Source organism: Cupressus sempervirens, chromosome 10 (assembly GCF_028749045.1).
Source record: "Cupressus sempervirens isolate cs-2001-9-10 chromosome 10, ASM2874904v1, whole genome shotgun sequence".
Lineage (NCBI taxonomy): Eukaryota > Viridiplantae > Streptophyta > Pinopsida > Cupressales > Cupressaceae > Cupressus > Cupressus sempervirens.
In genome coordinates, this window is record NC_143127.1 from 537,823,107 (window position 1) to 537,845,757 (window position 22,651).

General features: G+C 36.4%; 2 protein-coding genes across 3 annotated transcripts in view; one reads left to right on the forward strand and one right to left on the reverse strand.

The window, feature by feature from the left end:
• LOC149535019 (uncharacterized) overlaps positions 1–22,651 on the forward strand; it is a 131,117-nt gene that overhangs the window by 79,501 nt on the left and 28,965 nt on the right. For both annotated transcript variants that reach the window (XM_089807151.1, XM_089807150.1), the window contains exon 12: positions 12,837–12,993. In XM_089807151.1, coding sequence (XP_089663277.1) covers positions 12,837–12,993 — 157 coding nt within the window. The remainder of the gene's footprint in view (positions 1–12,836; positions 12,994–22,651) is intronic.
• Positions 1,430–5,140, reverse strand: LOC149535020 (uncharacterized). Its single transcript, XM_089807152.1, has 2 exons — positions 4,504–5,140; positions 1,430–4,370 (listed from the first exon to the last, which is right to left on the reverse strand). Exons 1-2 carry the CDS (start codon positions 5,131–5,133, stop codon positions 3,990–3,992), a joined length of 1,011 nt encoding a protein of 336 aa, XP_089663278.1. The 5' UTR covers positions 5,134–5,140; the 3' UTR covers positions 1,430–3,989.

Here is a 22,651-nt window from a genome sequence, read left to right on the forward strand (position 1 = left end):
CATCATGCATATCCACATCATAGATGTCATCTTTCTTACCCAATTGTGGATAGGAATTAGGGACAACATTATGTTCAAAAGCAAGCTTTTCACCAAAGGAATCCATACCATATGTAGAGACCATTAAGTCGGAATCAAAATGAGTATCAACACTCACAAAAGATGTTGAGTCCTCATCATTGGCTGATTGGATAGTCTTCTCCAATGCCTTATCATGTTGTTCATCAAGAATACTAGTGTAGGAAGCCCCACAAGAAACCTCTATCTACATACTACCAATCAATAGACCTGTACCAAATTTAATGTCTTCTACCTGATCATGAAAAGGCTGCAGATCAGTGGTAGTTGGTTGCTTTTCTTTTTCAAGGCCGCCTATAAGTTGATTTTGGTCTGCTGAAAACTCCTCATATAAATTTTGGACTTGTCTTTTGCAAGAATAACCTAGACCAATTAATAATACTTCCTTTTTTCCATATCATTCTTGCTTTGTAGCTTTGGATGAAGGTCCACATAATCAATGAAGGGTAAATCTTTTTGAACCGATGGTGGGAGTTTGTTATACTCTTCATACATGTTAAGTATTTTTGCTCTTATATCAGGTTGGAAATTCAAGGCCAATGGCTGCTGCAACTTAACAAGATCTTTCCGAATTTTTCCCAAGCCATATGTTTTTACCATGTCAGTTTAAGTGATTATCACAAGATCAACCTATGGACTCACCGAACCAAATTTTTCTCTGTTTTGTTTACACCATTGTGTAATTTGTCAAATAGTTTGCAGAGATAATAAATCAAGTGTGAGGCTAACAAGGTCAAATTAAAAAAACCCTCCTCATAGTGGAAGGGTGCTTTGTTGCAACATTATACAGTGCCCAAGAAGCCCTCATCAGTGGTGGAAGTTCCCTTTGGAGCTATTGATGATCATCAAGAAGGTGATATTGTCCCTTCTCCTAATCATTTGGTTGCTAGTCTTGGTCAGGTGGATGTTGCTACTGTGGACCCTCTTGCGGCTGGCTTTGATCGTGATGGCTTTGGAGTTACTTTTGTTGTTGCTGATCAAAATAATGTTGTTGGCTCTGCCCAGCATGAAGTTGAAGAGCCTATTGTTGTTGGAAATGACCAATGTATTAGTATTGTGGCTTCTAAGGGAAAGTCTATGGTGGCTGACGTTGTCCTAATTGATAATGGTGGATCTAGTGTTGTTGGCTATGAAACAGTTGGCCTTGTCATTACAGGGGTTGGGGTTGTTGGTTCTAACAACTCTTCCAATTTGTTGGCTTGACACTCTGTGGCTGCCAAGATTGAGAAGAGATGGATTACGGTTAAAGGCAAACATTCAAAGAGGTTTCCATCCATCTCTTCTCCTAAAGCCCACAAGTTGGGGGCTGAGGGGACATCTTAATTTTGTCGTATGTTTTCTTTTTGGTGGGTGGTTAATTTATTAATGACTTATTATTTGTTGACCACCACTCTATGAGAGTGGGGTTTTTTGTGTTATTTGTGTCCCATTATGTCTATGCCCAGTTTCTTTCTGAAGAGCTTATTCTATATCTTTCGGTTTAGTTTGTAGGTTGTCTTACTTTGCACCTGCTTTGTATATGGGTTTCAGGGTCCCTTCAAAACCTATTTTCTTAATATAAATCGTAGAAACCCGAGCAACTATAGTCTCTTGTGGAGTATAGAATTGCTAAATAACAATGCCATGACCTTTAATTTTTCCAAAATCTATCAAGTGAGTGTCAACTTAAGAATCTCATAATAATATGAATTGTCACTAATAATAGCCTTTATACAGTGATGTTTCATAAAAGATCAAATATTAATTAACTCCTTAATAATGTTTGTCGCACCCCATTGTATCTTAGCCTTTATATTTCATAAAAGTTTAAGCCCAAAGTTTAGAATAATCGTTGTTGCTTGCCCATGAATACTATTGTGGGTGGCTATAGAAATATTAGGTAAGGCTATCCCAATTAGAATGCCCAATGTCTTCAATGCTTGGTACTATAATATTTGGAAATATTAAGACAATCGCTGCCCCAAGTTATAATGTTCGTTCAAAATTTTCGAATGATTTGATTCATATTATTAACTTCGCTGAATTCTTGGACAATCATTTGCATCCTCAACACTTTGGAAAAATATTGGCCAACATTAAAATATGAGCACTTGCCTTCAACTTTTAATTATTATTGCCCAATATTAAACTCTGTGGCAATATAACCCTTTTGAGATTAATAGACATCCTCTTTTTCTTCATATTTTTGAATAGGCATATGGAAATCTCGGGCAAATTTAAGTTTTCTGTTCAGAGTAATGAGACAGTAAGGTCACCTCAAATAGACAAGTCAGGAGTATTTAACAGAAATATTCATAATAAAATATCTGCATTTCACTTTTTGATAATGATAAATATCACCACTCTTGAATAACTCTGATAAAAAATATATTAACTATGTAAAGATTTTTCTTGAGTAAAATTCTTAAAATTTTAGTTTTGTACAAACTCCAGAGGATGGAAAGATTGATATTCTGATACCATTGTAATATCTCTAACTAGATATTATCTCGAAAACCTTAATGAAAACTCAGAAATTTTCAAACAAATATATATTACAATATATTTCAGATCTTACCAGCAAAAACCCCAATAAACAACCAGATAAAATAAGTTTCAAAATATTATTGCATTAAATCTCCAACAAAAATACATATCTAGAATTAATATTTCATTGAAGTTCTTCGGTAAAATAAGCTTGAAATCCAATTGTAGATACAAAAACTACAACAAGATTGGAAAATAGAAGAGATGAACTTGGAATACAATGTGAAACACCTGCAAGATGTCTCCAACCAACAATGGATTTCCGTCTACTATCCAAGTTTGAAGATTTTCGTCCTCTCACCTTCTAAAAGCTGGAGCTTTCAAAATAACTCTCCAAAAGAGAAAATGAAAATATGAATCACAAAACCAAGTATGCTGGAAATGAGCTTCCTCTTCCATTTTTAAGAGCAAACATGTGACCCTTCACAATCCCCTTTCTATTTTTTATTTCCTTTCTAAAATTATATTTTTCCCACTCTTAAGAAAATTAGGTGCTCATAGATAATTAAGTGACATTAATAATATGAGCTTCAGTTATAAAGTCACTTTATAGTAAATTATTTAAATCTTCAGGCATTAAAATCTCTCATCCAATGGATTTGGATATGCATGTGTGATAGCTCGTCAGAAAGGTCCCAACAAGACACTCTTAGTCCTACCTTGGAATGCTAGGAATGTTGAGCCTGCTGACTTCCTAAAATTAATAAGTATCTGAAAACTCCACTGAAACAACTCCGATTAGCCCACAACTAAAATTGCTCAAGCCAAAAAACTGCTCTGATCATGTAGAAAACCTGGTTTGCCCATGGGACCAAGTCTAAAAAGGCTAATGGCCAACAAAATCATTGGCTAGAAAGGGGACATGACAAAAACAAGTAGGCATGGTTGCTGATTGAGCAACAATAACACTATTACAAAGGTGAAGATTGAATATTGATTCAATTGTATCTTCTATTTAGCTCTAAAATATCAATGCTTGTAATATAAAATCTAAGTTACCGATTCGGATGCGGATTCCGAAGCGGATTTCGGAAGCGGATACGGGATGCGAGGATTTTTTTTTTTTTTGGATGCGGATGCGGGAGGAAACGTATATATATATATTAACATATGCAACGAAATGCAAGAAAGATACAAAAACAAATCATTTGATAAAGCATAATATGACTATGAATCTATGATACTTAACAGTTATTTGAACCCTTAAACAAAATTCAAGATATTTCAAAATTCATATGATATTCATATATCAATATCAATATGTGCTTGTCCAACATTAGCGTTTAGTCTTGACTCTTAAACAATAAGTTCAAATAGGTCATGTTCAAGATTCCAACAAAATAAAATTTAAAAACATGGTAAATGATTGAAGTCTGAAGATTCAATCAATCAGAGTCTGGCTCTGAATCATATGGATTTGCAAGAAAATCCACATTCTCATTGTCATCTCCAACTGCTGAAAGATCATTTGAACCAAGCATGGTTCCACTTATGCTAGATGCACCACGTGCCACACTAACATCATCACCGTCTCCAACTGTAACAAGATCATGAAGTGTTGCATCCAAATCTGCACACTCAGGGGCTACATCCCAAAGCTTTGTTGCCCCTTCCTTGTAATGATCATTCTTACGTGACAAAAGACGCAAGTTGGTGTGGACAAAGACCAAGTCCTCAGCTTTCTTGGAGCCTAACCGGTTGCGCTTCACTGAATGGATAAAGGAGTATGTACTCCAATTCCTTTCAGCAGCAGAAGAACTAGCAACCTATATAGTTGTCACAAAACATACAAATGAAAAGCAAATTAATTTTATAGAATGTGTGAAACACTAAATTCTACAATGCAAGTGAAAACATAAAAATTTAAAACAAATTTACAAAACAAAATAAAAAACTTACTTGTGATAGGACTTTGATTGCAAGAGGTTGAAGATGCTTGAAAGGTTGACCATACATGTACCACCATGTGATAGCTCCCATTCTATTTTGGTCCTTTAGTGCAAATGGAGAATGCTTTAACCCCGAAGCAAACAACCCAAATTCTTCCCTCACTTTTTCATGCATTTCTTCCAGTGGGAAGAGTCTTGAAAGGGCTTTGTGGCACCCCTCAGCAACCTCCTCATCCGCAAATGGTGCAACTCTATCCGGCATACCAGCTATCTCCTCACTATAGTACCTAGGAGATAAGGCATATGCAAGGAGGTGCAATGGGGTAGTCATCTTATTCCAGCGATGGTTGATAATTGCTTGCACTTGTTTGCATAAGGCTTCACATTGTGTGGGGTCACTCTCATGTGCTTGTATAGAATGTTTTACCTTCTCAACCATGGTGTCCATGCCATCATACACATCCCCTAAGCAAGGTGTATCTGTATCAGCAAAACGGAGCATGGTCATGATGGGCTCGGTGAAATCCAATACATATGCCACACGAGCCCACCAACTCTCATTCAAGATCAAATTCCTGATCCTTTGTGCTCTTTCTGAATTTGAGATCTTCCATACACCCCATTGATGACCGATGACCATTTGACTTAATGCATCTTTTACCTTGAGGAGTCGTCTCATAACGATTGTATGAGATGCAAAACGGGTCTCAGCAACCTAAGCAAGTTAACAATATGTCAATTGACAATATAATTATAAATTTTAATTTTTAACTAAATTACAAAACCATGAAACTTAGTAATTTAAAAAAATTAATTTACCTTCAGCAACTCCAATTTGGAGTATGTTCTAAAAATGGATTGTGACATGTGGTGGTTGGTCACAAACATCTGTATGTCCTCCCCCTCTTCATATATTTTCTTCACCCAATCTACTTCAGTGCCAATCCTCTGCATGATCAAGTTAAGGGAGTGAACAGTGCACGGAGTCCAAAAAATATGGTCATACCGACTCTCAACTAAAGCACCTGCACCCTTGCAATTTTTGGCATTGTCAGTGACCACCTGTACCACATTCTCACTACCCACCATCTCAATGGCCTCAATGAGAATTCTAGAAATGAATTCCGAATCCTTCACTTGCCCTTCACAATCAATGGCCTTCAAAAACATTGCCCCTTTGGGGGAAATTGCAATCACATTAATCAGTGGCCGGTTTCTTGTATCCTTCCAACCATCTGACACAATAGTTAGACCCGAAGTTTTCCAAGATTTTTTTATTGGTTGAAGGTCTCTCTCTCTATATGTGCCCTCTCTTGTTGCAATAAAGTTGTACGCACCTTTTCATAGCCCGGGCTTGTGTAGTCAGCTGGTGATTCTTTGATTGCTGCCACCATTTCCTTCCAATATGGTGATCTCACCAAGTTGAAAGAAAGCCCATTCGCAGAGAGGCAACGTGCAATAGCTTCATCAGTGCGGTCTCTTGCCCCCATTTTAAATGCGGTGTCCAATGGGCCTCTTTTACGGGTTGAAATTTCCACTTCTTCCTCGTCCTCTTCTGGCACAGGTACCTGCAAGAATGGGTGTTGGGAGGATGCCATTGGTTCAGTGGGTGTCTTTGGCTTGCTCTTTGAGGAAGGACCTTGATAGTAGCTTTTTTTTGATCTATTTATCAATGCATCAGCAGCTTCTTGTTCTCTTACAAATGAAAGTATTTCCGCACTAGTCATCTCAGTACCATTTTTGCCTTTGCACATTCCAAATCCTTTGCCTGCAGGGCCCATAAAATGAAGCTTCACTCGAGAATATGAGCTATTGAAAGGTTTGCCTTTGTTACTTTGACAATAATTGCACTTCCAATAGTATGAGCCACCTCTTGAAACCTGTGATATCCGTGTTGTATGTCTCCACAAAGGAGAACCTACATCAATTTTAAAATTATTAGTCCCTTCCCCTCCTTGGCCCCCCACTGGACTTTGACTAGCACTACCACCGGTATCCATTCTTGTCTAGTTTTTTGCAACCTATTTTATAAGAAAATAAATAAATTTTAATTAGTTCCTAACAACGATGAACATCAATGATCATGCATACAAGTGGAAAGAAGTGAGAAAAACTACTAAAATAGATACCCAAAGTTGCTTCTACATATCTTTCAAAAAAAAAAATTTGAAAAAAAAATTCGAAAAAAATCTTCAAGAACTTAAAAAAATCATCAAAAACTCAAAAAAAATCATCTAAATACTCAAGAAAAGGATTGATCACTTACCTTGAATGGTTTAAACTTCTTTGAGAAAGCTATCTCTCCCTCTTCGATCGATCCTCTTTGAAAATGCTGAACTTAGCTTCACAATGAAGGAGTGGCTGTAGGTGCAAACAAAACTCTAAAATGACTCTTGTGAATGCTTCTATGTTGTCTTCTAGGGTCGTTTTAGGGTTTTATTGTGAAAAAATGCTTTAAAAAATGCTTTTAGTCACATGTTGTTTCATATTTTAAGTTAAAATATACTTTATTTCATGGTTACCAGGAGACCCGTCTCCCCCCTAAAAGTGGCGTCTCGGAGACTTTTCGCGTCTCCGGAGACCTCAAAAAAGGTTGGAGACTTCATGACGAAGTCTCCTGAAGTCTCCCCGTCTCCTAATCCAAAAAGTGAAGTCTCCTCGAAGTCTCCTGATAAAATATAAATGTAAAATATAATATTAAATAATCTTATATATTTTAGCCCTCATTTAAATGTTTTTAATGCAAAAATCTAAGGTACTATATGAATTCCGTAACAACTGCTTGGTGATGTACGTCACCTACAAGAACAGGATACAAGTCTAAGACAACATATTGGAAGCTGTACAAGATTGCAGTAAAGATCCCAAATCACATAAATTTATGCGGCTGAGGAATTAGGGTGCAAAAACTGTTGTTAGTGCATTAGAAGATAGTATTACGTATGTTACAGAAATCTGATATGCAAATGTTTGATAATAGTATTACTCCTCATGAAAACCAAGCATCTATTTGCTGATAAAGACTCAGCGATAACAGTGATAGACTAGAGGTTTTATGTATGTTAACATGAATGTATTTGGTCCCATATTTCTGTTTTTTCAAGAGGATATCATGTTTCAGTTTGATTTATAAGTCGTATTTGTTATTCGTACCTGTTTATCTGCTGTTGGCAATATCCTAGTACCAATATAGGAATCTTTGTTAGTTGAATCTGTGTAACTGGAAAAAAACACTATTACAAAATGATTTACTCCCTTTTAAACTAAGCAATCCTAACTCTTAGTTAGAAAATAGAAATCCTAAGTGTGTCTCTATGCATGCATCAATGTTGAATAATTCAATAATTTTCACAAATTTTTTGTAGCAATGCCAATTTGTCAGGTTTTAAAATCTATTTCAGTAATATACTTCTGTATTTGACCGCTTATTATTATTATAATCTTTGACAGTTTGACTCTATGAATCTATTTTAATTTTTAATGTGACAACACTAGTATTATTAATTTATTATTTACTTTAGTCTTTTAGTCTTACGGTATTACTATTTTGAAATTTTGAAATTTTGTATTTACTTTTAGTATTAGACTCTTTAAGTTTAAACTATTAAAAATTTATTTTTAAAAAAAAATAAATAAATAAAAATTGCCGTCTCCAAGTACCCCCGTCTCCTATTTGAAAAATTGCCGTACCGGTACCAGTACCAGTACCGGAGACCTCAAAGTCTCCCCGTCTCCCGGTGACCTTGCTTTATTTTATTAATTTTCCGCCTAACTCCCGCGGATGCGTCCGGATGCTCCCGGATTCCCTGCGGATGCTGCCCGGATGCCTGCGGGTGGCTTTCGGGCAGCACCCGCAGCGCATCCGGAGGCTTCCCGCATCCGTCCGCATCGGATGCGGAAGCCAGGCCCTATTGGCACGAATCGGTATCTGAGTATAAAATTACTCCAAACTTTATTTTGCATATTCAAAAAATTTAATTCAAAGTTATTTTTTAGTGTATTGGGAGATTCTACAAATGAATTTTTGTGGCAGCAAGTTGTGATAATTTTCTGAAACAACATTGCCTCCAAGTTGCTTGATGATCAATGAACAATATTATGATTTTAAATGGTTGCTGACTTCCTCATCCTGGCAAAAAGAGGCATCAAATTACTCTTTGAAACTGTTCTTGTAAACGTAGTAGAAATCTCCTTTGTGGCTCCGGCTCTACTTAAAACCAGTGATAGCACAACTAAACAGCCTTTCTATCATTCAACCTAATATTCATAGTAAAAGTCAAGTTGCATAGGTTTTTGTTCAAACCCTCTTTTCATTGAGTTATAATATTTTGTTAAGCGACATTAAAGTTTAAGATCTTTATACAATATGTGCCATTAAGATGTTGGATCTATTTTAACTGTGAATTTATATTAATGGAGCCTATATATAATTAAATTATACGTGTGTGTGTATATATATATTCCAAACTAATCTTATAAATGATCACATTGATAATCAATCATCAGAAAGGGAATGTCATTGATAGAAATGTAAACATACATAAACAAAATAATAAATTTAAGTAGAAAGAAATCTTAGTTTTTTTACATGATGCACAGGTAGAATATATGAATTTAATCATTCTCCATTATCTATTCATAATACATGGTCCTGTATTTATAGATTCAATATCATAACATTTCCTAAACAATAAACCAAATACATTAATAATATTCATTATCTCGTAGGCATTGTAAAAGCTTTCAATTACCGCGTTTAACACTTCCCCAGTATAAAGGATGCCATTAACGGAAACAAGACATCCAATAGATCAGCAGATACAAGGAAAATGAATATTGCATTCGAATGCGTGTAATCCATGAGACTCATTTGGATTATCAGACATGTATTTCTTTCTCTTTTCTCGCTAATCGTGCATTTTACTACAAGCTATTTGCTGTTTCTACAGCAAATGTCATGTGATTTTTGAAATCAGTTTTAGGCATAATATGAATCTGAATTTTTTGTTGAGCTTGTTTGTGTTGAGGATTTGAGAACCAAATTTGCAGGGCTAAAGACATATTTCAGAGGATGTTTGCAGAGGCTATTTTATTTTCTTTCTTTTTAAAGTTTTTTATAGGGCTTTTGTAGTTCAGTTGGGATTTGAACTTATATATTTTAATCAGTCTACCTTTCATCCAGATATGACATTATTCTCACAATGACATGAATATATCATGAATGTTATCAAATTTTAGCACTTTCATTTTCTGCAGATCAACAAAATGGGTGAGAAACATTTCTACAATATAAAATACAAAAAAAGAAATAAGAAAAAACATAAGTGCGCCTTTTCATTTATTGCTGAATTAATTTAGAATAATACAAAAATCTGAAAGTATATAAGATGAATTGGCTATCACATTTATGATGTACAACTAAGTCGCTATGGTTAAATAAATTTAATTTGTCTAAAAAATCTTTCAATGGGTCTTCCCAGACTTCAAAGTGTCTGCAGTCAGTTGGGGTACTCATTCTCATAAGGTCTCATTTGCACATCTATGTGGCAATTTTTAAATTGAAATTCAAACAATTTCAAATAGACATGATTATAATTTATACAAAAGTAGAAAACATAAAGGAATTTATTGAGCATTTAAGAATAGAATCCACATGGTCTTCATTTCTTGTGTTGTAGTTCTAAAAAAATCTTAAAAAGGAGATATATTTTTCTACCGTAATTTCTAATTTTTAGTATCAATTTTTGTGGGAATAAAGTTATTTTTTTGACATAAAAAATAACAAAAATTAAATCCTGAAATCTTCTTCAAAGTCCAAATATTTGTTACCCAATTGATACAACTAGTCTTCGCACATCGGTTGTTTTGATAATTAACTTCCTTATGCTTTCCACAATAGGCATGGATTCCTGCTATATCATAGCTATTGTTTAATAAAATAATTACCCATACTTAATCAAAACAATAAAGTGCGTATTACGGTCCCTTAACATCCTTGTGTACATGGACTAGCATATTGAGATAAATGATAGGCTAATCACACCATCACTGGGCTAAGCTAAGGAAGCGGGCATGACACACGACCAAGTGATTAGGCAATCTTTAGTTTAGAACAAAGAGTACAAAGGAGAAGATTATGAGAAACACTTGAGGAAAATCTTGTCTCATCATTCCCAACTGAGAGCCCTTCTTGATAATGAAGTAAAGATGAAGTGTTAGATAAATTTGTAGTTGGGATGATAGGAAACCATCTCACAAGGTACAAATCATAGATGGAGTGAGTAAGAGGGTATTGGTAGCGCTTACCACTCCCAAATGGAACATGTCTTGACCTTGCTGACCAATTAGACAACCCATCCATACAATCAATGTTGGGCGAGGAATACTAAGAAGGAAATCGTGAATTGAAATAAATGAATTTCCCCCACATGGAGAAATCTATTTCATCTCAGTAGAACCCAAGATTGGAGGATCTGAATCGACAACCCCCAGATAGTGGGAGCACAAGAATGAGTTAGAGCTTGAAAGTACCTAAGGTGTTGGGGACACTAGAGGTGGACTAGAACATAGTGGTTAGAATAGTGCCCAACTAGAAAAGGAGCAAGCAAGTAAGAAGATGGTAACTCCTCTAACAAGTTCAAATGTAGAACAATAGAAACTACCAAAGTTCATTGACAAAAATTGGCAAATTTTAGCAAAAATAAAAAAATTCCTTTTATGGCAATTTTAGTAGCTTTTCTAACTTGACTTTTATTTTTCTTGGTAACCTTGAATGCTTATCAACATAGCATATGATAGTTACCAATTATTTGAAACTAATTAAAGCAATGTCATTGTTTAATTTATATATATTGTATGTAAAAGTTTGAAACTAACTCAAAAACTCAACTTCGAAAAATCCCAAGCTTGCGCCAAGAAAACTTTTGGTCAAAAAATTATTGTCTCAGGAGTTCACTATAATAATTTTCATAGATTATATTAATAATGTGATGTCTATTGTATGAGATATCCATCCTAGTTAATAGATCAAGTGGCATAGGAGCAACTTTTTTCCTCTGTGGAAGTTGTGAATATTTTGTAGGTGTTACCATGGTAGTGATAAGTGGAAAACATATTATATAGCTTTGCATAGAGATTGAACCCCATAGGTGGAGAAATATGTTGAAAATCATGGCAATAGAAGATGAATTTGTGGATGATGAAACAAGGTTCTTCAAGATGGAAGTAATATAGCAATCCTTTATCACCCAATGGAGACTATGAAGGGCTGAATGTAGTCTTTCAAGGAAAGGTTAGACAAAAGCAAACCTTACTCCAATGAAGAGGAGTCTTCAAAAGGCGAGAAAGGTTCTCCAAGCAAACATCTATGCAAAGAAAAAGGCTAATATTGAGATTCTACAATTTGAAAAAAAATGCGGATGGGAAGAACCTTGAGCGTTGGCTAGCATAATTAGAACTATACTTCAAAAAAGCATATAAGACATGCAATGTTTTGGGTTTATTGGCAAGTATAAGTAGAATTTTATTGCCATGATTTTTAAGATTGTATGAGTTCTCTTAATTAGAAAAAGTGAGAAGATGCCTGAGTAGTTTTCTTAGTGGCACTCATGAAGTTAACATGTACAATTGGCTTTGATAGTTGATTCTTCCTTCACTTTCACACGATGGGTTTCTCTAGGGAAAATATATAATATTTTTGCATGTTGCTTTTTAACATTCACCAAACAGTTTACTAAATTTCAACAGCTGTTAGATTAAGTAGATATGAGAATGTTTCTTTCAACATTGATAAGTATATGATAATAATAAAGACTGATCATAGATGGTACAAAAATTAATATAACATAATCTTAAATATTGTTAAATTAAACTTAATACATGTGGGAAAGAAGGTGTATTTGCAAAGCTTCCAATGGAATATCCATTGAGTTTACCTAATTGAAAGCTCTAGTCCTTAATTTTTTTTATTTATCCCCAAGTGATGTAATTTATAAAATGTAAGAGATTCCTTAATGGTGGTATTCGAGATTGAGCATAAACTAATTTAATAGTGTGTAGCACGGTAAAGATAAGTTATGAAAAATCACAACAATCACCTAGCATTGGAATCTCTGAGGTATTGTTTCCTAATATGTTGACAATAGTGATTACCTAACCCCAACTAAATGAATGGAGGAGTGATTTTTTTACATGAATATGCTTTGTATTTTCTAATCATATTAATATTAAACCTTCTGTCAGTCCATTCTTCTTTACTAGAAATTTATTTTGAAATTCAAAAGAACTTGCATGTATTCATTGCTATTGGGGCAGAATCATATTTAAAACAAGTTTTGTTTACAGGTTCATCCACTAATCTTGGTGAATTGATATACAAACCACCAAGAAATGGACCAACTTTGTGGGAAATTGGCGTTGCTGATAGAACTGCTTTGGAATTCTATGTTCCAGATCCAATACCAAAGTTCATCAATAGCCTATATATAAATCACCGTGAAAAGTAAACCTCTCCACTCTTTAATTTTGCTAGTGTGATATTGTATTTGTGGGCGTAACATGGCTTTTTTTTCCTTGGCTGAACTTATATCTTTCTTTTCTCCTAATCATTTTCATATAGCTGCAAATTGTATAACATGCAGATTTACGTTTCTATTTTGTCATTTTCAAGGGAACAAAATCATGTATTTACACAAATGGAAACAGGAAATTTACAGCAGATAGTCATTAAATGTATAAGGAAAGTATATCCCAACAAAAACAATAAACTGAGAACGCCTGGGCTTGAACCCCAAGTGGTAGAGATTCCACATTGATATAAGAACAATACAGATTTCACATGTTAGGCCAAATCTGGCTTGAATTTTTTGGGTTCACAAAAAGAAGAAGGGAAGTGTGCTTCCATATAGACATCTTTCCATTGAAACACACCTATTATGATAGGATTAGAAGTAAGATTTTGTTTAGGGATGAATAAAAAAGGGTTACCAAATTAACAAACTATGGAGAATTTCGAAAAACAAGAGGGCAAAGACTGTGTAATCAACGAGGGAAAGGAAAGATGTCTTCTATCTGAGAAAATATTGTACAAACCTCCTAGTGTCTTTAATGAGCCAACTAACTCTTGTCTTTCCATGTTGCTATCGTCTTCTCGTGAAGATGATATCCCTTTTTACCATCAAAGAGGCCTATTGCAATGACCCCTCTATTATGTACCGGTTTATAGTTTTGGAATAATGGGTTTATGGTTTCCAATAATGAATAAAAATTCTCATTTGTACCAATGGCACAAGTGTTTGTCAATATGCAGATCTATATATTTATCTTATCAGCCAACAAATTTTTTTTTTTAACATATATCTCATTCAATAGAGAAAATTACAATTTGCAGGTACACTATATATCAGCAGCATTGATGGAATATTTCACTCAGATTGAAAAAAACTTGTGTTAAAACTGTTGTTCTAGACTATCAATTGTTCTTTCCCTTGTGGTATTGCAGATCATTTTTGATGTCCTTAGAAGCTCTTGAATCTTGTACAAATACATTTTTGTAAGGGACTCTCTTAATATACATTACCCTGCAGCAGTTTCTCTTCATTTCACTTGAAACAATTCCCAGATCACCATGTAAGCACCTAGGTAAACTTAAACTTCTATTGAGTAAACAACTCTTCAACTAAGTAGGGTGCGGAACCAAATACAAGGATTTTTGTCCTAAAAATGATTAATTTGACTTTCTCTGCTTCCCAAAATCCACCAAATTTCTCCCAAGAAGAGTCTAAAGGACCACTTTTTGCATTGTTTGTTCCCGATTGCCCAAACCCTCTGAGATGACCTGCTGAACAACTTGCCTTATTTTATTTTGCTTCACTTCGATTTACTTTAATTCATAACAAATATGTCTGATAACATGAAATAGTTTGCTTGCTTGTCGAACTCATGAATTCCTTCCACAAATAGCAACCATTTACCTATTCCTTTGTGTTTTGTTTATTGCCTTACAATTGTCACAAATTGTGACCATTCATCTATTCTTTTATATTTTGTTTATTGTCTTACAATCTTCACAAATCTTTATTTAACTTTAACAACCCTACTTTGAATCTCACGAATAAACTGGAAACATATATTGGGATAGCCCTTCAAAGTTGGTCTTCTGAACAAGGAAGCAGCAACCACATTTTTTTTCCTTGCACATAATGTCAAAGTCATAGGCCTATATTTTGATTTGCCATTTTTGTTGAGATTCATTCAGGTCCTGCTTATGGAAGTGTTTCAAGATGTTATGATCAGTTCTTGCTACAGACTTCCCTCCAACCAAATATTGTCTAAACTTAATTGGGCACGCATACTTATGAGCATCTCCTTGTCATAAGCTGAATAATGCTTTTCTGCATCCTTATGTTTTTGGCTTTCAAAAGCTATAGAGTGCTTGTTTAACACACACAAACTCATGTTTTCTCTCCCAATCCCACACAATAATACAAAGGGTGGAGAAATCTGGAAGTGCTAATACAGAAGAACTCATTATAACCTCATTAAGTCTGTCAAATGCTTGCTGAGCTGCATTTGTCCAAAAGAATGATCCTTTCTTTGTCAAATTTGTCAAGGCTCAACTGCAAATTATCCTTGACAATCCTCTCGTAGTAATTGCACACTTGAAGAAATCCTCTTACATATTTCAATTCAATGTCTTCGGTGTTGCCCAATAAAGGATGATTTGAATCTTCTCTTGCTCACTTTAGCCGCATTATTACTTATCACATGTTCAACTATTAGACTTCTCTCATTTTAAACTCATATTTAGAGGCCTTACCAAATAATGAATGTGCTTCCAAAATGTTTGATACCTGATCAATATGCCTGAGATAATCCTCCCATATCTTGCTATACGTCAGATGCCATCTAAGAAAGCAATTATAAACCTTGTGATTTCTTATTAAACACATTGTTGAAAGCAAGATCAAAATGTAGAAGCTGCATTGTTCAATTCAAAAGAATAACCAAAAACTCAAAGCGATCATAATGATATTTAAAAGCAATTTTATGTATATCCTCCTCACAAACTCTCTTCTAATGGTACCATATTAAGATTGATCATGAGAATCGAATGCCTATTCTTAGTTGTTTTGTTAAATGCGTAATAGTTGATGCACATCTTCATGGTCTTAACTTTCTTTTTGACCATGATTACTAAGAACTTGGTGAATGTACTCCATTTCTCTGATGACCTACTTGAGCTCCTTCTTGTGTTTTTTCAAATGATTGTAGGGAGTGGTGATCATAGGCTTGCTTCCCTCGTCTAGTTCAATAACATGCTCAAAACATTTCTTCCCTACTTTAGTTCAATAATGATGTCCACCATTTTGTCTTTTATATCAACTCTAATTGATATAATGAATCCTTTTACTAAAGGGTTTCATCAAGTCTTTTTAGTTTTTCATTTTGTTGAGTCTATGCTTGATTTTTTAAACCTTCAACGTCTTTTTTCGCACTTTTGAGTGCCTTCTTGTTAGCTTTTGGTCTTTTGGTTTTGCTCAAATCATTGCTTTCTATTTTTGCTTTGATTCGGTCTATCTTAGGGCTTAATCGAAGTTGGCAATCAAAAGATTCATCATTTTAGTGCCCAAAAAGTGTAATGTTCCAATCTGGTAATCACCTTAGAAATCGAGACTGATGGTCTCGAAGGTGAAAACATATTCGTGGGGCAAAGAAATGATACGGTCGTGCAGTGAAGAAGCACTAGGCTGTACAATAGGGTAGTACAGGCCGCACGGTGACAGAGCAAGTACACAGGAAGGTCGTATGGTGTCAAAGCAACACACATAAAGGTTGTATGGTAGGTAGAAGTACAGTAGCTAGCAGGTCATACGGTATGTAGTAGTTCGTATGGTGGTGGTGTAGAAGGACGTCTACCATATGGTGGAGACAACAAGGGTGGATAGTTATACGATAGTCCCAGATGACTATATGAAATGGTGAGGGCAAGTGTACGGTGATGTTGCTAAGCCATGGCGATGGATGGTGTGTGGATAGAAAGGGAATGCTAAGACCTATAACCAAAACACTTATAGATCCGAATTCACAAAACCAAACAAGAATGAAGATTGAACACATATAATCTTTCAATTAATATTTGCCAAAAGATGGTGCTCCGATTTGACAGATTCGAGCGAAATATTATAGGCGACAGAATAGTGTGAGGGTTGAATCCTACCGAAACCGAACAAGTCAAGTAGGGAAGATCTTTCACTTCCGAAATGGCAAAAAATAAAGAATCCTAATAGGAATTTGCAGTACAAAGAAATATAATTAAATCGCATACCTAATGACTACTTACAAGATGTGCTTAAATACCCGTTAGGGAAAACTTTCCGAGGGTGTACAAAGATAGCCAACAGCTACACAGACTACGGAAACAAAATAAAAATGGGTCTGAGATATATTAAATCAATCAACCCATAAACAATAGTTTGATTAACAATTTATTTTATAATGGGAACATGATAGTCCTCCTATCCCAAATTTTCTTGTCCTCAAGCAAATGCAATGCCGGATGCTGTAGAATGTGCTCGTATAATCTTTCAATTAATATTTGCCAAAAGATGGTGCTCCGATTTGACAGATTCGAGCGAAATATTATAGGCGACAGAATAGTGTGAGGGTTGAATCCTACCGAAACCGAACAAGTCAAGTAGGGAAGATCTTTCACTTCCGAAATGGCAAAAAATAAAGAATCCTAATAGGAATTTGCAGTACAAAGAAATATAATTAAATCGCATACCTAATGACTACTTACAAGATGTGCTTAAATACCCGTTAGGGAAAACTTTCCGAGGGTGTACAAAGATAGCCAACAGCTACACAGACTACGGAAACAAAATAAAAATGGGTCTGAGATATATTAAATCAATCAACCCATAAACAATAGTTTGATTAACAATTTATTTTATAATGGGAACATGATAGTCCTCCTATCCCAAATTTTCTTGTCCTCAAGCAAATGCAATGCCGGATGCTGTAGAATGTGCTCGGCCTCCCACGTTGCGTCGTCCAACGGCAAGTGTTTCCAACGTACCAAATATTCCTTCACCATACAGTTATGCAGAGTCTTCTCATGTACTTCAATGATCTCGATTGGTTCCAATACAAGCTTTCCTTTTTCATTGAGCGACGAAAGGTCTGCATCTATCGTGACGTTCTATCCCACAACTTTCATAAGGCAAGAGACATGAAAAACGTTATGAATACGTCTCCCCTTTGGAAATTCCAACTCATAGGCAACTTCATCGATGCCGCAAACTATCCGATAAGGACCATAAAATTGTGGCTTCAATTTTTCTTTTCCCTTTTCCTTCAATGAGGATTTCCGGTATGGTTGAAGTCTGACATAGACCAAGTCTCCCACTTCGAAACTTCTCTCAATTCGGTGTCTGTCAGCGTACATCTTTTGTTGATTTTGTGCCCGTTGTAAGTTTTCCTTCAAGCATCTCAGGATGTCATGTCCCTCTTGAAGCCAGTCCCTCACCCTTGGTGCGCGACTGTCACCCAGAACTCTGTCAATGAAGGAAAGGGGTTCATACCCATATAGTGCTTTGAAAGGTGCCATCTAGATGGACATGTGGTAAGTGGTATTGTAACAATATTCCCCTATGTTTATCTATTTGACCCACGCTTGTTGTGCCAAAACATAATTTCAAAGGTAGCCTTCAAGCCACTTGTTCACAATCTTCGTCTGTCCATCTATGTGAGAGTGGTAACTAATACTTAGCAACAATTTTGTTCCTACCAGTCGAAACAGTTCTATCCAGAAGATACTGATAAATCATCCATCCTGATCATTGAAAGTGTTTCGGGGTAACCTGTGTAGATGAAAGACTTCTCTGAAAAATAAATTAGCGACCTGTGCGGCCTGAAAGTTTGAGGGGATGGCAAAGAAAGGTGCGTGCTTTGTTAGTTTGTCAACTACCACGAAAATACAATCCTTTCCATTCACCTTGGGAAGTCCAGTAATGAAATCCATCGAGATACTTTCCCACTTATGTTCTAGAATTGGCAGAGGTTGCATTAACCCAACAGGTAGAGTATGTTTGGATTTGTTCTGCTGGCAAACTGCACACTCTCTTACATATTGCAATATGTCTCCTTTAAGACCTTTCCATGAAAACCTCCTTGAGACATTTGTAAGTTTTGAGGAAGCTCGGGTGTCCTGCCAAGGGTGAGTTGTGTACCTCCTTCAAGATTTTCTGCTTCAATTTGGATTCTGGCATTAAAAATATCCGATTCTTATAGTAAATGATATCATCCACCACTTTGTACCAATCATCCTAGTTGTTGCCATCCATTAGCTCACAGGCAAATGTGTTTTTGGAATATTCTACCAACAAATGTGTTTTCCAGTCAGCTGAAATCTGGGTCAGTAAGAAAATAGCGGGTTTCCTGGACAAAGCATTTGCAACCACATTGTTCTTTCCTTTCACATATTCAATGTCAAAATCAAAAGCCTGAACCTTGCTTACCCATTTTTGTTGCATCTCATTCAAGTCCTATTGCTTCAAAAAATATCTCAGACTATTGTGATTCGTATGAACGAAAAACTTGGCACCCACCAGATACTGCCAGAACTTGGTAAGTGCATTTACGATGGCCAACATCTCTTTTTCATAAATGGAATATAAGCATTTTGTTTGCATAAGCTTCCTGTTCTTATAGGCTATGGGGTGTCTATTTTGCATTAGTTCTGCACCAATGCCTTCTCTGGATGCATAGCACTCCAGAATGAATGATCAAGTGAAATCAAGTGATGTAAGTACAGGACAAGTGCTCATTGCTTCTTTCAACTTATCAAAAGTGAGTTGCGCCTTTTCATTCCACTAGAAGGACCCCCTTTCTTGTCAGATTTATTAATGGGGCACTGAGCTGAGAGAATCCTTTTACAAACCTTTGTTAATAACTGCATAGTCAAAAAAATCCTGACAAATATGTGAGTGATTTGGGGGAGGCCAATCAAGGATAGCCTGAATCTTCTCCTAATGAACTTGGACTCCATATTTATTGACAACATGCCACAGGTACACTATTTCTGTCATACCGAATTCACACTTGGATCGCTTGGTAAACAATGATGGATCCTTCATGATCCGTAAGACTTTATCTAGATGCTTTAGGTTATAAATAAGAATATCATCAAAAAATACTAGTAAGTAATTACACAATTGTTTGTTGAAGATGCGATTCATGCTTGATTGGAATGTAGCAAGTGCATTCATTAATCTGAACGGCATGACCAGGAACTCAATGCCCATAGAGACAATGAAAAGACATCTTTTCCACGTCTTCTTCCCTCATGCAGATTTAATGGTATCTGGAATGAAGATCTATTTCAAAAAATAGACTGTACCATGTACTTCATCAAGCAACTTATCTATACTTGGAATGAGATATCTGTTTTTAATTGTTTTTTTGTTCAATGTACAGTAGTCCACACACATGTGCATTGTCCTATCCTTTTTGTCCAATAAACTGATGATGCGAAAGGGCTAGATTTGGGACGGATCCATCCTTTCTCCAGCAGTTCTTGAATCATTTTTTCGATCTCATCTTTGAATTTCTTAGGATGGCAATAGGGTGTGGTTATCATCGGCTTGGCTCCTGCTTCCAACTCAATAGTATGTTCAAACCCTCGATGAGGCGGTATGCCAGGAGGAATGTCTATAAAAACTTTATCATGATCACTCAAGATATTCTAGAGATCATCATCCTGGTGAGCTGTCTGTTGCCCTTTTATAGGTTTTGCCAAGACAAAACAGTGTACAGCCCAAGCAACATCATCACTCCAAAAAATTGCCTCCATCCGATGTGCAGAAACTTCCTTCGGACTCTCATTTGCCATTCTGCAGAGAACAACCTTCTTTCCATCGACAACAAAAGTGAAGTCCATTCGTTTGAAGCTCTGAGTGTATTCATCAATGTCTCCATCCACTGTATGTCCAGAATAACTCCCATATCATCAAGGTCCACTATGAAGAAATCCTCCGTCACTGTGCGATTCGTCATTGTGATACTTAGTTGAGGAACAATGTGTGTGCAAGGCAAAAGAGTCCTTCCGACAATCTTGGCCTGGAATTTGGCATGCGTCTCCGTAGGTAGACCTCTTTGCTTCACTAGAGATGAGTTTATGAAGTTTAGAGTGGCCCTGCTATCGGGCATCACCATAACCCTTTGTCCTTGGAGGGTTCCTCGTACATGAAACACCATGCACCTCGAGCTACCAACTAGGGCAATAGTTCCTCCGCGCCATACCAATGCTGCAATTCTTTCTGTATGGTTCAAACTAATCATTTTGGTGTCCTCGTGGGGTTGATTACCTTTAGAGGGTATATCTTCCTATTCGTCCTCATCATCAAACACGAACTCAACATAGTGGATTTTTCCTTTCCTGAGGCATATGTGCGCAGGTTCCCATGGTCCCTTGTAATTGAAACATAGTTTCTTCCTTCGGAGCTCTTGTCTGGTAGCTTCGTCCAACAACAGCTTTCTCGGTGGAGGTTTGTTATCTTTGTCCCTCGGAAACACCGACGATTTGGAATGTGAGTAACTTCATAAAGATGACGCCGATGATGATGCCATACTCCTCGCCTTCTTAATGGCCTCTGACAGGGTGGCAGAATTGAACCCTTTTACCCAACCCTTTAGTGGTTCTATGATCTATCAGTCCGTCTATGAAAAATACTATCCGTCTTCTTTAAAAAATGTCTATGACCAAAATAGAGAGTTTCTAAAATTTCGCAATGTACTGGTTAATTGATCCAATTTGCCTTAGTTGTGCCAAATCTTTGAAATTGAGTTTTGGATTTTTACCATCAAATCGATCTATCAATCTTTCAGTAAATTCCATATAGGTATTTATTTGATCATGCCCTAGGGTGATGGTGTCGTGATGCCACAATTCATGCGCAACTCCCTCCAAGTGTAATGCTGCAAATTTAATTGCTTCTTCTTTTGGCATAGGATTAAGATGGAAGTATCAACCTTCATTACCCACACTTGCACAGATATGGATCTAGATTCATCAAATGGAGACAAATTTACTTTACTCATCTTCCTTTTGAGATCATTGTTAAAATATCCTCGGTTTTCGCCTCCGGAATATCTCATCCTCAGATCTACGTAATCTCTGTAGGATATATCTTCCTCCAAACTTGCATTTTTCCAGTCTTCTCTCAATTGTTCTTGCATTTCTTCAAAGGTCAGTTGCTTCCCTCCGTGTGGTGCCTCCATCCGTGGGGGAAAACACGACATGGAAGGGCAAGAGCATGTTGGATGAGGGTTTGCTTTTCTCGACATCGGGTCCATGCTGTGACCATTTTGTTCACCGGATATTTTATTGTCTGCCAACTTCTTGAGAGTTTCTTCCATGAGATGCTGAGTGTCATTGATCTGTGCCCGATTCCTCACAAGTTCTCTCAGTAGTGCTAGGAGTTTGGCAACTGTGGGTTCCAGTTCTGTAGCCATTCTATCAATGGAATGGGTTCTTCTTCTCTTTCGGCTATACACTCTCATTCACTATCCATAGGTTGGTAGGGTCGAAGCTCTAATACCACTGTAATGTTCTGATCTAGTAATCACCTTAGAAATTGAGTCTGATGGTCCTAGAGGTGAAAACGTATCCATTAGGCAAAGAAATGATACGATCGTGTGATGAAGAAGTACTAGGCCATATGGTAGGGTAGTACAGGCCACACGGTGATAGAGTAGGTACACAGGAAGGTTGTATGGTGTCAGAGCAGCACACAGAAAGGTCGTATAGTAGGTAGCAGTACAGTAGGTAGTAGGCCATTTGACGGTGGTGTAGAAGGATGTCTATCGTATGGTGGAGACAATAGGGGAGGATGGTCGTACGGTAGGCCTAGATGGCCGTACGGAATGGTGATGTTGCTAAGCCATAGTGACAGATGGTGTGTGGACAGAAAGGGAATGCTAAGACCTGTAACCAAAACACTTATAGATCCAAATTCATAAATCCAAACAAGAATGAAGATTGAACACATGTAATCCTTCAATTAATATTTGCCAAAAGATGGTGCTCCTATTTGCCAAATCCAAGCTAAGTATTACAGGCGACAGAATAGGGTGAGAGTTGAATCCCACCGAAACCG

Coding starts and splice junctions, on each gene's coding strand:
- LOC149535020 (XM_089807152.1), bottom strand. CDS start 5,133: ATGGTCATCGGTCATCAATGGGGTGTATGGAAGATCTCAAATTCAGAA. Junction 4,371..4,503: donor CAATCAAAGTCCTATCACAA/GTAAGTTTTTTA, acceptor ACAACTATATAG/GTTGCTAGTTCTTCTGCTGC.